Here is a 13,770-nt window from a genome sequence, read left to right as displayed (position 1 = left end):
AACTTTCTAAAAGGAGAATGAAAACAGTAATTCTGCACTAAAACAGGCACTAATGTCATTGCCAATAGTGTAAACAGAATATTCCGTGTTGCACAAACCGCAACTTCATTCCATCCTAATGTCAAAGAGTTACACCCAGTCTCACACAATCTCAAGGCAAGAACAACCGTGCTGATCTTTCAACGTCATGATATTTCCTTTAACTAAAGACTAAGTGGCCTATATTAACTTGAGAATAGTTGTGTGTGTACTTCTGTTCCTCTGTACAGCATGAACTAAATTCTGCAGATCAATTGCAAATGTAACAAAAAGCAGCAACAGAGGCATGGTTCATAATGAAAATGAGCCGGAATAGAAACAAAGTCACTATATCTTTTATACAAAGTAGTTCTGCTGACTTTACTTACTGTATTAGCGTGAATAATTTTCCTTCCGATGCTAAAACTATCAGAAGTTGTAGTGTCCTGCAGATAAATTATGCTGGTCATCCCTAGAACCTGCACCTTTTTTTTTACAGCGCTTTTAAAGTGTTCTGACCCTCATCTTGATGTGAGCTGCAGAGGCATTTTGAACTTGATTATCTCATGAGCAAGCTTTTAAAAATAGGATTAAGAATGATTTGAGCACTGAATGTAACAACAAATATTTGATGGTTTGTTTTAAGTCTGTCATGTGGTTTTTAACTTTTTGCTGTTTTGTTTCTGAGGTCTGTTTTCTATGTGTTTTTTTTATGCACAGTTAAATCTTGACTGGGAAAAAAGATATTCAAAATCTCAATGGGATTATCTTGGATAAAAATATCCTCACTGAAACTCCTGGCCTCTGTTTTGCTAGTGTCATGCTGTGGTTCATTAGCTTGCTACAGTGTATGTTAGGAGATGATAAGGTTTATTATATCAGCTCGTTACCATTCTGATATTATGCAAATGTCACACTGTAGCGCTATCCCACAAACACCTGGGTGGATACAATAGTATGAACATATGCACAGTGATAGTGCCATCTAGAGCACCATCTCAAGGTGTGCAATGTTGTATCATACCTGGCCTTTGTTCCTTTATATTGGCTTAAACTTGGATTTATGATTTGTCAATGATTTGATAATTGCCAGACAGCTTGCCAAGGTCTTGTTAAACAGACTTGTAGTAAACTCAAACAATGCCATTCATGACTGGCTCGGCCTTCTTCTATAAATATCTCATCCAAAACAAGACAAACACTGATAACGGAGGTCAAGAAAATCAAAGCAACTTGTTCCTTTGTCACATTTAAGTGTTTAAATGTTATTGGAGATAAGTAAAAGTTCCTACTGAGAACACACAAAGGACTAATTCATGCTGGGTCATTCTGAATGTTACACAGGCTGAGAGTGGGAGGCATCCAACTGTTATGCCCTGGAAGAGTGCGTAACAGAAACAAAGATCGGCCCAGGACTCCATTTCAGGCAGGCTCTGTGCAGCAGATCTATTCAAACTGGCTGCTGTGCAAAACATCAATATTATATAAATGCATAATCATGTCTACGGTAGAGATAAATAAGAAGAAACAAAACAATAACAACCAACAAACTATGTTTTATAATCCAGTGAGAGCTATTCACTGGTATTTACGGTCAGTGCGTTGGCTTCAGTGTGGTAACAAAGGCAACCCATTATTCGCTGTGCCCTGGATGTTAGCCATATTGTCTGTTTTAGCCCTGTGAGGCAGAAAGCTTCCATAAAACATCCCAGAATTCAAAAGACACACCAGCTCATTGGCAGGACAAGCTCGCTGGGCATTAATGCTGATTTTCCTCTCGCTTTTAGCATCTTAGTGGGTGGATATCTCTGAATGACATCCTTTATCTTGCTTTTCGAGCACTGAAGATCTGAGTGGGCTCCCTGAAAGCAGCATGGTGTAGACTAAATGATATGTTTTCCTGTATGAAGAAAGCCTTGTTGTCATTTTGAGGAGAATACGCTGCGTTTACGCTTTAGTGTACTTGGAGGCCTTGTGATTTGTCTATCTTGTCTGTGGCGTCACACTAGTTGTTGTGAAATGTCAAGACACAGCAAAACCAAGTGACTGTCAGTATGTTTAAATTTGACATGCCCACTTGCTTCGAGTGTCTGTGTTTGGCCAGCCATGATCTTCATCTGTAGACTCATGAGAGCAGCTGTGCCCTTGGACTGCCTGCATATCTGGAAACAGCTGTGGGGATTCACAATACCTTAACTAAATCCACATTCTGCCCTGAGGAAAGCCAGCCATGTGAGATCATGGTTTAAGGTGTGTCCAATTAGCGGGGACAGCTCTGAGCAGCACACTGTTGGATTGAGGAATGAATTGATAGGATTTACAATGAATTGTTGTTGATTATTGCATTGACAAAAAAAAAAGCTTCTCAATACTACTTCTCCAATGACCATAGTGAAACAGAAAAAAAAGAAACGCTTTGTAATTTTGTTGAGACTAACGTGTGTTAAATACCGACCCGTGTCTGTTGGCGACGTCTCTGCTTGGAGAACAGCCAGCGCAGTGATTCTAGCAGATTCAGTATTTGGATAACAAATGTAGCATAGCTTAGGGGGTCACATGAAGTCTTCACATATGACTGCATTTGGAAAAGTGAGAAGTTCACCGCCTCCAAATATAAGAAGCCACAAATAAGGCGGGGGACATGTACTTTCCCACCTTGCCCCAGCAACTTATGGAAGAGTGCGGTTTACTTTTCCAAATAACAGTCAAACCACAGAGAGATTTAGGTTGTCTGCTGCTCTCCATTGCCAAGGAGTGTGGCTGTGCTCCTAGATTACACAATGCTTATGAAATATGATTATTAGTCATACCAAGAGAGTGGGGTTTTCTTTCTTCGTAAACTGCACATGATGATGTGCCTGAATGCTATTTTTACAAACGGGAAACTGCAATATGCAGGAAAGGACTGGAAACTTTGCATATAGCTATCATGGGATACTGGGTTGGAAACTGTCATATGTGCAAATTCTCCGTCTCATCTTTAATTTAAATCTCAAAAACTCAACAGATCTCCTCTGGATGCCAAAGGAGTGAGTGGTGACTCTGTAAAAAAGCTCTGGAAACTCACAACCCCCTTTTTTTAATGATTCCATCCACTGAAATTCAAGCAGCTGACATCATCTCTGAGTCCCTGAACCAAAACTGATTCCATCATGTCATATACTCACAGAGCTCTTTAATGTGATTTTCTCTGACTATTGGACATGACGAATCGGTATTTTATAGAATATCAGTTTCAAGCCCAGTGTACGCATGATTTCCACAAGAAAAAAACGATCAACAGGCTCATCACAGAGTCAGAATGTTTTGCCTGCAAAATACTTCCCATGACCTCTACATATGGTCAAGGCAATTTCTCAGTACAACCCTGAGAGCAGGAAATGAGGGGAGTTCAAAGGTTGAAACGTCTGCAACAACTGTGATTTCACAGAGATGTACTGAGTGAGGAGAACGCTATTTGAAAGTTGCATTATTTTACATGGTTTGCATTATACTGACACCTTTCACAGATAGGTCAGAAAAAAAGCTGGTCGCCTGCAAGCAATTATTGTGGCCAGCACCACAGGGTGTCATAGGTGGAGGAACGTTATATTCTGGTGTCATTTTATTGGTGCACAATGAAAAAAACAACGCCTTTCTTACTATTTTTCATACTTTAGCTGTTTTAGAATTATATTTCCCAAACACTACTTTTAGGACCATGGAGGTGTGGCTCAAATAAAGATAAACTATGAATTTTTTTTCTAAAATGTTCAGTAAAAAAAGGCTACTGGACACACATGTTCCTGTCTAACGGGGTTTCTCCGTCATTGACAAATAAAACACATAGTTATGACAGCTGGTAATCTACATACCTCAGACCAGAGCTCCGTGGATGGGGCTGGGATCCATGATCATCCATGACTAAACTCATTGGTTTAACAAAATCGCTCCGACTAGTCAAACACAAACAAAAGGCACAATTCATTCAACAGTTCACATACTAAATGTTATAAAGGCTACTCTAACCTGCTGCTTTCAAGTGATGCAAACTGGCAAATACTGAAATATGGGCGAATCCCACATGAGGTCATCAGTTTTTCAATCATATGAACCGTTTTTCCTTCTTTTCTACTGGAAATACGTTTCACCGAATACATCTATCATGTCTTACCATGGACGGTGTTGGTTTTCGACGCAGTTGTCAACTTCCATAAGTCTTTACATAGAAAACAATGAGTTGAATTCCACAACAAACTGATTTTGTTTCGATAAATGATCCATTACTCCGCTCTCAAGTTCCGTTTTTTGCGCGTTTTACGCAAACCACTCCGGTGTCGTGAAATATTCCCCCCCCCCCCCTCCTCCTTTTAAACTACAAAGTCTGGCATATCTAAAGCATTTTGCCCCCGACACTGCCAACTTTTCTCTGCACATCCAAAACACTCCATCGCCACATTGAGCTGTAAAAGTGGGGCGTCTCTCAGATCTAGTTTACCTTCCCTCCAGGATCCCGATGAAGCGCTGGCCATAACGTTATCCAGTCCAACTTTACATCTTGGCAAGAACATTCAAAGCAACAACCCAACGAAACCTTGAAAAACGAAACAGGCAAAGCCCCTCTTTCATATGGTTGAAATACGCTGTATCACAACACATCACCGTTGTTGTTTTGCACTTCCTTTTAATAAACGTTATTGTATAGCGCGACATCGTGTGGCTGAATTTGGAAACGACTATTTCCCCTTCAGCGTGACACAAATAATTCAGAATCATGAATATCAAAACAGACAATTAATTTAAAATGAAAAACAACAAATGAAACACATCCATGTATAATATCTCATCAAAAGTATGTAGAAACCTTGACATTACACTAGTATGTGGTTTTTGAACAGTGGGGACCCATAGGTATCAAAATGCTCCGATAATATCATATAAGCAGTGGCATAGTGGTCGTTGACGAGGTGGGTGTACTAGGTAGATGGGTAGGCAATAATATCATGTGCGTTTATTTAGCCACAAGAACATTAGTGAAGTCTGGCACTTTATTTGGGCTATAAGTAAACGTTCCAGTTCATCTTACAGGTGTTAATAGGGTTGAGCTCAGGGCTCTGTGCAGGTCAGTCAAGTTATTCCACATCAAACTCAATAACACATTTCTTTATGGACCTGCTTTGTGCAGAGGGGCATTATCATGTTGACAGAGGAAAGGATCTTCCCCAAGCTGTTTCTCAAAAAGTTGGAAACGTGTTTTTTTCTAAAATATCATTGCATGGTGTAACATTAAAAGGGACATATCATGAAAAACTCACATTTTCAGTACTTGAGCACATACATTTGGGTATCAGGAGCGCAAACTCACAAACTGTGAAATAAGACAGCCCAGTCCGTTTTTTGTGGGCTGCCTAGATCAGAAAACATGTGATTCAACAAGCCATTCAGATTTGGTTCCCCTTCGTCACATGCCATGTATGCCATGAGTCACATCTTGAAGTGACAGAGCGTATTCAGGGATATTCAAACAGATAGTATGAGAAAATATTTTTGTAATCATGTTCTAGTAGAAACCCAAAATACAAGTATGAACCTGAAAATGAACATGATATGTCCCTTTTAAAACATCCCTTAATTGGAACTAAGGGGACTACAGCCCAAACCATGAAAAAGAGCCCCAGATCAAGTAGCCTACATGTGGACAAGCTGGTCCACATTTTGTTTCTTTAGTGCGGTTTAAAAAAGGTTCAAGAGAATCAAATACTTGTTGGATTTCGTGCAGGTGGTACAGTGCCAGAAACATTGGCATCTGCACAGTAGAACATCTCCACGCCGTGTGAGCAATCCTGAGGGTAGAGGCCCGTCATGGTCAAACCGGTGATCATAACAAACAAGCCAATCAATATCAAGATGGTGGGTATCAAGTTTTCGCCCTGGAACCAGCGGCCGGGGGAGAGTTTGAGGAAGCACGCAGATGGAATGATGAATATCAGAGGCGTGGCACTCAGAACACCCTGGATGGTAGAAGAGAACAACATTAAGGTCAAATTCAAAACTCATACACACGAACCAAAATGAAAATGCAGATGGCTGATTTTATATCACTCACATTCAGCTCCAAAACTACTCCCAGACAATCATAGGCCAAAGATATTGATGCGCAAACTGCAACTATGAGAAACGTTATTGCCACATGTTCCAATTTTGAAAGATCCCGACTGCAAAAGACCTTGGATAACACCTGAGATGATAAACAAAAGAGAGGGGGTTTTGTAATGCACACATTTTCACATGCCTGGGGAGGACCTGGGGACAAGCCTCTACAGCTGACATTGTTGTACTGTCACCCACTGAGCGGCTCTGCAAGAGCAATTGGGAGTGAAGTGGCACGCTTTCCTTTTGTTCATATAGTCACAAAGCCACACCTCTGGCTCAAACCCTCAAAATACCACTTTCCCTCGCACATGTAAACGTTCAACTGTTTAATTCTTAGGTTGGAGTACGAGAAAGGATCACTTACCTCACGTGTAACAAAACACTCCAGTGGAAATGTGGTCATAATGCTGAGGGCAAAACAGAAGCGACCAAATGTTGCCAGGTTATCATTTCTGCAGTAGTTCTCAAATACGTCCCCTAAATAAAGGTGGAAATATAAGATCATAAACATACAATGGTGATGTTAAAAAGAAATAACTGTAGAGTCGTGTAGTTTGCTATTTCTAATATCGCCACCTTGTGTGTAGCCGGTGAAGGTGGTATAGCCAGCAACGGCAAACGCGGCGCTGATTATTAACGCAGAGCCGACAGACACGTGGGTGACCAGAGTCCAGTTAGCCCGTGTGGGCTGCGCCAGAGAACCATAGATGAGAAAGCTGTTGTGGTGGCATATAAAGGCTAAAGAGACACACAGGGGCAGAACATAGACATACCATTAACACATAATAACACGACTCAAAAATATTGCTCATAACAACAGTTTGAAGTGTTTTTTCCTTTTTTGCTTTAACTTAAACTTTTAACACTAGTTAACTTGGTACCTTGTCTGAACCAAGAGGCCCTTTTTCCTCTCTGCAGAATGGATTTGATGGTGAACTGATCATATCCCTCCCTTTTAAGACTGAGAGACTGCCAACAACGCCTGTCTTAGTTCAAGTTACACAGCACTGTATTCCCCATCTAAATGACTCCCTTTGTAGCAGTAGTAGCCATTATTGTCAAGCCACTTGATTCAAGGCCAACATTTTCACCACAATGTGTGTAAAGGCCTTGGTGGACTAGACTCACTCACTTATGGACATAGTCTCATTCAGGAGGAGATGACAACAGGCCTTATGCTGAATGGGTGAGATTGTGTATTGTCGGGCCTTTGGTTCTGACCATGTGGTAGAATCGGTTTGATCAGAGCTCCGTAAAACTGCTGGAAACTGGATTTTAACCATAAAGTGAATGTGCAGGTTGCGAAATCAAGATAATGAGCTAAATGCTTCACACCCCTTCTGTGCTGGTGTATAAAGTACTGACTTCTCTCAGGTGTATGGCGGTGCATTGGATCTCTTTTCCCAGGTAAGGGGATAGGACCCCTTTCATCCTGCATGCGTTCTGGGTTTTGTGGATAATCAGCCTCCGCTTACTTGTTTCTAACAGAACAATGTGTTTTGCAGCCATCTTGGCTCGTGTTTCTGTATACTTTTTGTCTAGTAACAACATGAAGCTGAAAAGATTCTAAGACGCCCAGTCATCGGCATCGTGCAGACAAACTCACCAAAAGACATCACACCAACTGCCTGAATTGCATTCCACTTTGCAAATACCCATGCATTCTCTGTAGGGAGGCTAGAGAGTGATATTCACATTCAGTCATCAAGGGACACAGAAACATATGATTATGTTTGTATGATAGCATTTTAGTTTGAATTCATATAAAAAAAAAAACAGTGGTTCACACACAGGAATCATTTCAAGTAAAATGACGATGGACTAGCAAACTGCTGAATATTCCTTCATACATTTGGGGTCCAAAGGTAGCTGCTCTGATGATTACAATGATGAGGATGGTAAATGTCAGCACCATTGACAAGAAGGACACCTGGTAACACACAGAGATGTTTTACAGGCAGCTTCGAAATCACTAAATGACAATGACAACCGTGTAATAATTGAACTTACCTTCCCAAGTTTCTCTATGTTTCGATAAAGCGAGAGAGGCAGTGTGAATGCAAGGGTTGATAGCAAGATCACAAAGTGACGCTCTGCAAGTATGTGATCTGGACCAACTGTAAGCACAATACATGACGACATATACTTGAATCTTATAGATGCACAGAAAATGATTTACTGCAGGTATGGTGTGGTTTGTCTTTTATCTAAGGGGGAATACATTACATGCAGCATACCTCCTGGTATTCTCTGAAATACTTTGGTCAGTGTGTCCGCAGTTGTGATGTTGTAGCTAATCATAGCTGAGGAAGAAAACAGAGGTGAAGTATCATTATAGTATTCATGTCTGCAGTTTAGACTGAACCCAAAGTCAACAGTTATAGAAAATAAATAGTAAAAATAGATTAAATAGTAAACCGTCATTATTCATCAGACCACACTGGAACCTACACATAAAATGTGTAGAAAATGTGTCATTCCACTATGTAATATTCAATTTTGGATTATTGCATACATTAAACAACTCACCAATGAAAGGATAAAGGAACTGCAGCCCAGATAAAATCAGAAATCCAGGAAATCCAAATGTGCTTTGCACCAGTGACTGATAACTGTTTGTCCCGGACAGGTTGCCTCCTTTAATTAGTAAGATGATTGAGTAGTCTGCCATTAAATGCAAACACAATGTTAATAGTTTGCTCATTTAATAAATCCATGCCTCCATATTTTTTCAAAATGATACCTTTCAAATACCCACCTGTGATGAACCCAACAACTACCAACAGCAGGAGGCCAAAGGGGAGTCCAGCCTGGTTCAATGCATATGGTAAACCTGGTCAAAAAAGATATACATAAACATATTCAGAACTGCAACTAAAGAGTTTAACTCGTTGTTTTGTATTTTAAAGCAAAGAAGTGTAACAGTTCGAATCAATACTAAGTCTTTGAAATGCCATGCTGATGCTCTGCTGTTCTGTGTTTTTTGCGATAATGACTCAGGGATTTTTTTGAGGATGAAAGAGTTAAAGGGGAGAATGGGGGGCAACAGGCGCCAGTCATATGATATGGAGGGTTTACCACTGCAGGGCTAGAATGAAAGCTGCTCTTTGTTGCACTCAAAAATACTATTCAATTATTGAACTGAATAATGACAGGATTAAGAGTGTAAGAGCAACAGTTTTTATTCATATAATCGATTGTACATTATAAAGTTATAAGTTATAAGGCAATATAGCTACTTGAATTGTGATATGGATTTACCTATTATTCCAGATCCTATTATGGAATTGATGAAATTAAAAGACGCCGATATCATTGAACTTCTTGGCTCTCCAGGAGCTTTTTGTGGGGGAATCAATGTGGCCCCTTCTTCATTGTTTAGCTAGAAAATAATAAAAACGGAGCAGTAATTAGAAAGAACAAAAACTGTCCGCCTGCTGTCCGTGTCCTACAACAATATATCTCTTACCTCCTGAGCCATTTTGAGCACCTGCTGCTGATCGCTGGTTCCTCTTTGTCCACGTCTCCTCGGTGTTTAACTCTCACATGTTTGCGGTGTGGCTGAACAAGGCAAAGTTTATATATGCTGATATAAAAAAACAAACCGTAAATTCCACTCAACTAAAGTCTTGAAACAGGTCAACAGCGCCCCTGGTCGGTCGTAGGACCATTCTCTGGGATTAAATTAGGCTGCAGCCCCGCAGAGAGCTCTGAGCTCCTCCCCCTGATGTCCAAAAAGTACCCTGGGCACCGGCACCAGTCAACTGTCCTACACTGTCTAACCAAACACAGAGCAGACTCTTTTGCTCAGCACAATCAAAGCTGTCAGTATATCTGTATTTTCAGCAAAAGTTCATATATCGTTGCCTGTGGAGAATCTCAATTGTTTTCTTCTTCTGAGGTGTCAAGTGAATTATTAGCTTGCTGGGAGTTTTCAGTTATTCTGCTTCGATGCAACAATACTGCAGTATGGCATTACAACAAGCATGCAACATATGAAGTCGTGTATGTAAATGAAAATGAAGGCAACAGATGGTTAGCCTAATAATGAAAACACAAGTTATCAGCATGTGTAGTACATACTGACTTTTGACGTAGCCTATAATTGTAACACTGCAGCAGTTGTTGACAGGTGCTTAACTTCTGGGGAATTGGTTGTACTTTGGCAGTTGATGCCAAAATATGTCTTGACACATACACGGAAATTAGGAATTAAAGGATTTTTCTGCAAAGCTGACTATTAGAAAGGGCCCTTTGTCCAGGGACGGAAACGATTAAAGAAAAAGGAAAGAATTGGAGATATAATGTACGTTAAGTAATAAAGAACTGTTTATCAAGTTGAGAATTGTGGACATTTATTTGCGTTTTTCAGTCCGTTTAGGTCAGATGTTTTGTCTGTTATATATGTGGATATTTTAATGCCTTTGTAGGCCCACTTTCCCCACACATACATGTATGAAAATAGATACACAAGCAGACATTGGTTAGGCATTATTATTCTATGAAGTACTGAGTATTCGATACACTGTTTATAACACAGTAGTAAGCAGATATAGGGCCATTTGAGGTGTTTATTAATGTACAATACTACCTATTCATTCATTCATTATTATATATACAGGTTACACACTTATTCAAACTGTTGAATATTTAAAGAATTCTGTCCAAAACATATAATGTATAATGGTTCCGTTATTATTATTTATTATTTATTATATCAATTTGCTCTACAACTCATGATCTGCGATGCGATACAAAAAACGACGCAGTTAACCATGTAAGGATTCTGTACAGTTCTTAGCACGTACATACGATCCAATTCAAGCTCCCATTCGATCGGATTCACTTTAACGTAATTCACAGTATTCCCAGGACGTGTCATATATTCCCTAAACCAATATAAACATTCGTTGGAAACTGTGATATCCCACTTTGCACTTTATTCAAAGTCAATACCGTCCGCATCCACCAGGTGGTATCAGACTCAAGGTGAATGTCCCGCTCACAGTCAACTTACCCACCCAACTTCACAAAATTAATTATATGCAAAACACAAGGCAGATACATTATACCTCTGTGATCCGCTTATGCAGCAATGTGATGGCTTCTTTTCTCGCTCACTGCGGGGCAGTGACAGGCAGCCAGTGTAATGATCCAATACTTTCTTTAACGTTTGAATAACTGATAGCTCCTGCAAACTCTGACCACTTCATACACACGCACACACACACGCACGCACACACGCACGCAGACACACGCACACAATTTTCCAACGCAATCTGATTCAAAGTTGTGGCTTTAGCTTTTAGTTTCGGATACACGCCGTATAGACAGCATCTTTATTCCCGTCAATTACGCACGATAATGTCCACCACATTATCCTCTCTACTGCCATTCTGTGATCTCTGCCCTCACTTGGTACCCAAACATCCGGAAGCACAGCAGTACAGTTGCCTACTCTGTCTGTGCCGCGTGGAGGGGCGGATGCAACCAACTCTCTCTCTCTCTCTTTCTCTCTCTCTCTCATGGTTTTGCAGTTGAAATCGTGGAAATTAGCAGTTCTGTACTATTGGAAGAAGCGTCAAAACACCTTAAACTGACGGACGGACGGGGATATCTTATACAACATTTTGTACACGCTGAGGCTCTCCCACGCCAATTTTATCGTTCACCTGTCGAGGAGGGAACACTAAAGGTGAGTTACCGGAATATTTTAAAGTTGTTTCTGAGTGCCTGAGTTCGAGAGAAATTGGGCTGAAGTTGACAGAAAAGTCTGTAGTAGAGAATAACACTTGTAACTTTGCGTTTCTGTCTGTCTGTCTGTCTGTCTGGCTGTCTGTCTGTCTGTCTGTCTGTCTATCTATCTTTCTATCTATCTATCTATCTATCTGTCAAATACACGAAATCAAATAACATGTCTGTTCTGTGTCTATGTCATTATGTTTAGAGAACTGTGCCTAAGGAGTTTCACACTTATGAGGAAGCCTCTTTGTATCACATTCTATCAAATTGTGATGTCATCTTTTACGATGTGCTGATGGCCTGTATGGGAAAAGACGTGATTAGACTAGAGTGCAAATGATGGCCTACAATATCTAACAGAATTTAATGGATATGGCAGCAATTATTTGCCCACACATCCTCTGCTTCCTGCTTGCATGACTGTCAACATCATTATTAGATTGCTGTCAATTAGAGATTAGACCGTCCTGTTTTCTTTCTTTCCAGACTGCACACACACACACACACACACACACACACACACACACACACACACACACACACACACACAGAGAGAGAGAGAGAGAGCATCAATTTGTATGTAAAACTGGGAATTTACGACAGGGAACTATGTTCTCGCAGCTCTTCATCATCAGCTAGTTCGCCAACGCCCTGGATGAGCGAGATCTATCTCTGATCCTGTAGTCTGTGAGAGGCAGCAGCAAGCATTAGTTGTGTGCTATTAGGAGCTTTAAGTGTGTTGGTCCCTTAGGAGTCCATAGATACTGAATTGTGATCACTCTGTGTAAGTCTGCCTTGCTTATGTGATTTTTGTTGTGAAAAAAGCCTTGTGGACAGTAACGGTGACTGAGCGGTTAAAAAAAATGCAGAGATTCTTCTGGAATCTACACCTTATGTCTCTTTTTTGACCTTTGTAAAGGTCTGCTTGTCTTTATTTTCTAATGCTTGTAGCTCGCAGGCTGGTTTGAAGTTTGCTTTCGATAATCAATTTCGAGATGTGGGCAATTCGGAAGGCACAATACTGAAGGTAGAGGCACGAGAATGTTCCCTGGTGAGAGCGTAGGCCACTTTGATGTGCAGAGCAAACACACTGTAGCATGCCTTGCTTTAGTTTATTCATCACAATGCTATTCCGGTTTTGGAAAATGCTTTTTCTTTAACTGTACAACCAAAATATATGTGATTTAACCCAAATGAATGTCAATGGAATTGTGTTTTTATACATCTGTCAGAGACATATAGTAGCTTTACCCAGCCTTAGTTATTATATCGAAAAATTAGGCTACAGTCTGTCACAAATATTCTACCTATTCAAAGTAATGAGAAGCCTTTTGAGGTCAACAACATTAAGTTTTGCAATAAGAAGAAGCTGAGCTTCTGTTTGTTGTGAGAGATTAATATTAAAGGTGTATCAGGTGGCCAAAAGGCCAAGGTCAGGCATCATTTAAAGCTCATCAGCAGGACACAGTTCAATGTATGGCGAATAGCAAACACCGAACTAATGTGTTGACATTATGTTCCAGTGAGAGTCGATGGAAACAAATGTATCCATTTTGGGCTAGTCGGCACAAGGTCACGATGCTGACAGGTTGCAGATAAATTAAAGTGGGACTATCTGAAGCTTCAAAGTGGCAGCTCATATCTCAAGTTGTGCGTAATGAGTTGGGAACAGATTGACAGAATGATGCATGCCTCTTTAGAGGTTAGTCGCCACAGGTTGACCTTGTTAGGTAAACATCAAACCAAGGTTTGCTTTATTTAATGAGACGTTATAAGAAGGTGGTCTTGTTGTTGTTTCAATGTTGCTCCTCCATTGTTTAGCTGTTACTTTGTACTAAGACTAGATTGTATTCCTCTAATAGTTCTAGGCTTAAGTTA

General features: G+C 40.3%; 1 protein-coding gene across 1 annotated transcript; it reads right to left on the bottom strand.

Annotated features, from left to right (window-relative positions):
- Window positions 1-5,750: 5,750 nt before the first annotated feature.
- On the bottom strand, window positions 5,751-9,631 carry slc38a11 (solute carrier family 38 member 11; the record flags this gene model as incomplete). Its single annotated transcript, XM_079170263.1, has 12 exons — window positions 5,751-6,008; window positions 6,104-6,235; window positions 6,515-6,627; window positions 6,727-6,888; window positions 7,757-7,827; window positions 8,001-8,080; window positions 8,161-8,267; window positions 8,388-8,453; window positions 8,680-8,814; window positions 8,909-8,983; window positions 9,412-9,532; window positions 9,620-9,631. The coding sequence occupies 12 exons, from the start codon at window positions 9,629-9,631 to the stop codon at window positions 5,751-5,753; spliced, it is 1,332 nt and encodes a 443-aa protein (XP_079026389.1).
- Window positions 9,632-13,770: the final 4,139 nt, after the last annotated feature.

This window comes from Pholis gunnellus (assembly GCF_910591455.1).
Source record: "Pholis gunnellus genome assembly, chromosome: 12".
NCBI classification, from domain to species: domain Eukaryota; kingdom Metazoa; phylum Chordata; class Actinopteri; order Perciformes; family Pholidae; genus Pholis; species Pholis gunnellus.
This window is presented reverse-complemented; position numbering and strand designations above follow the sequence as displayed.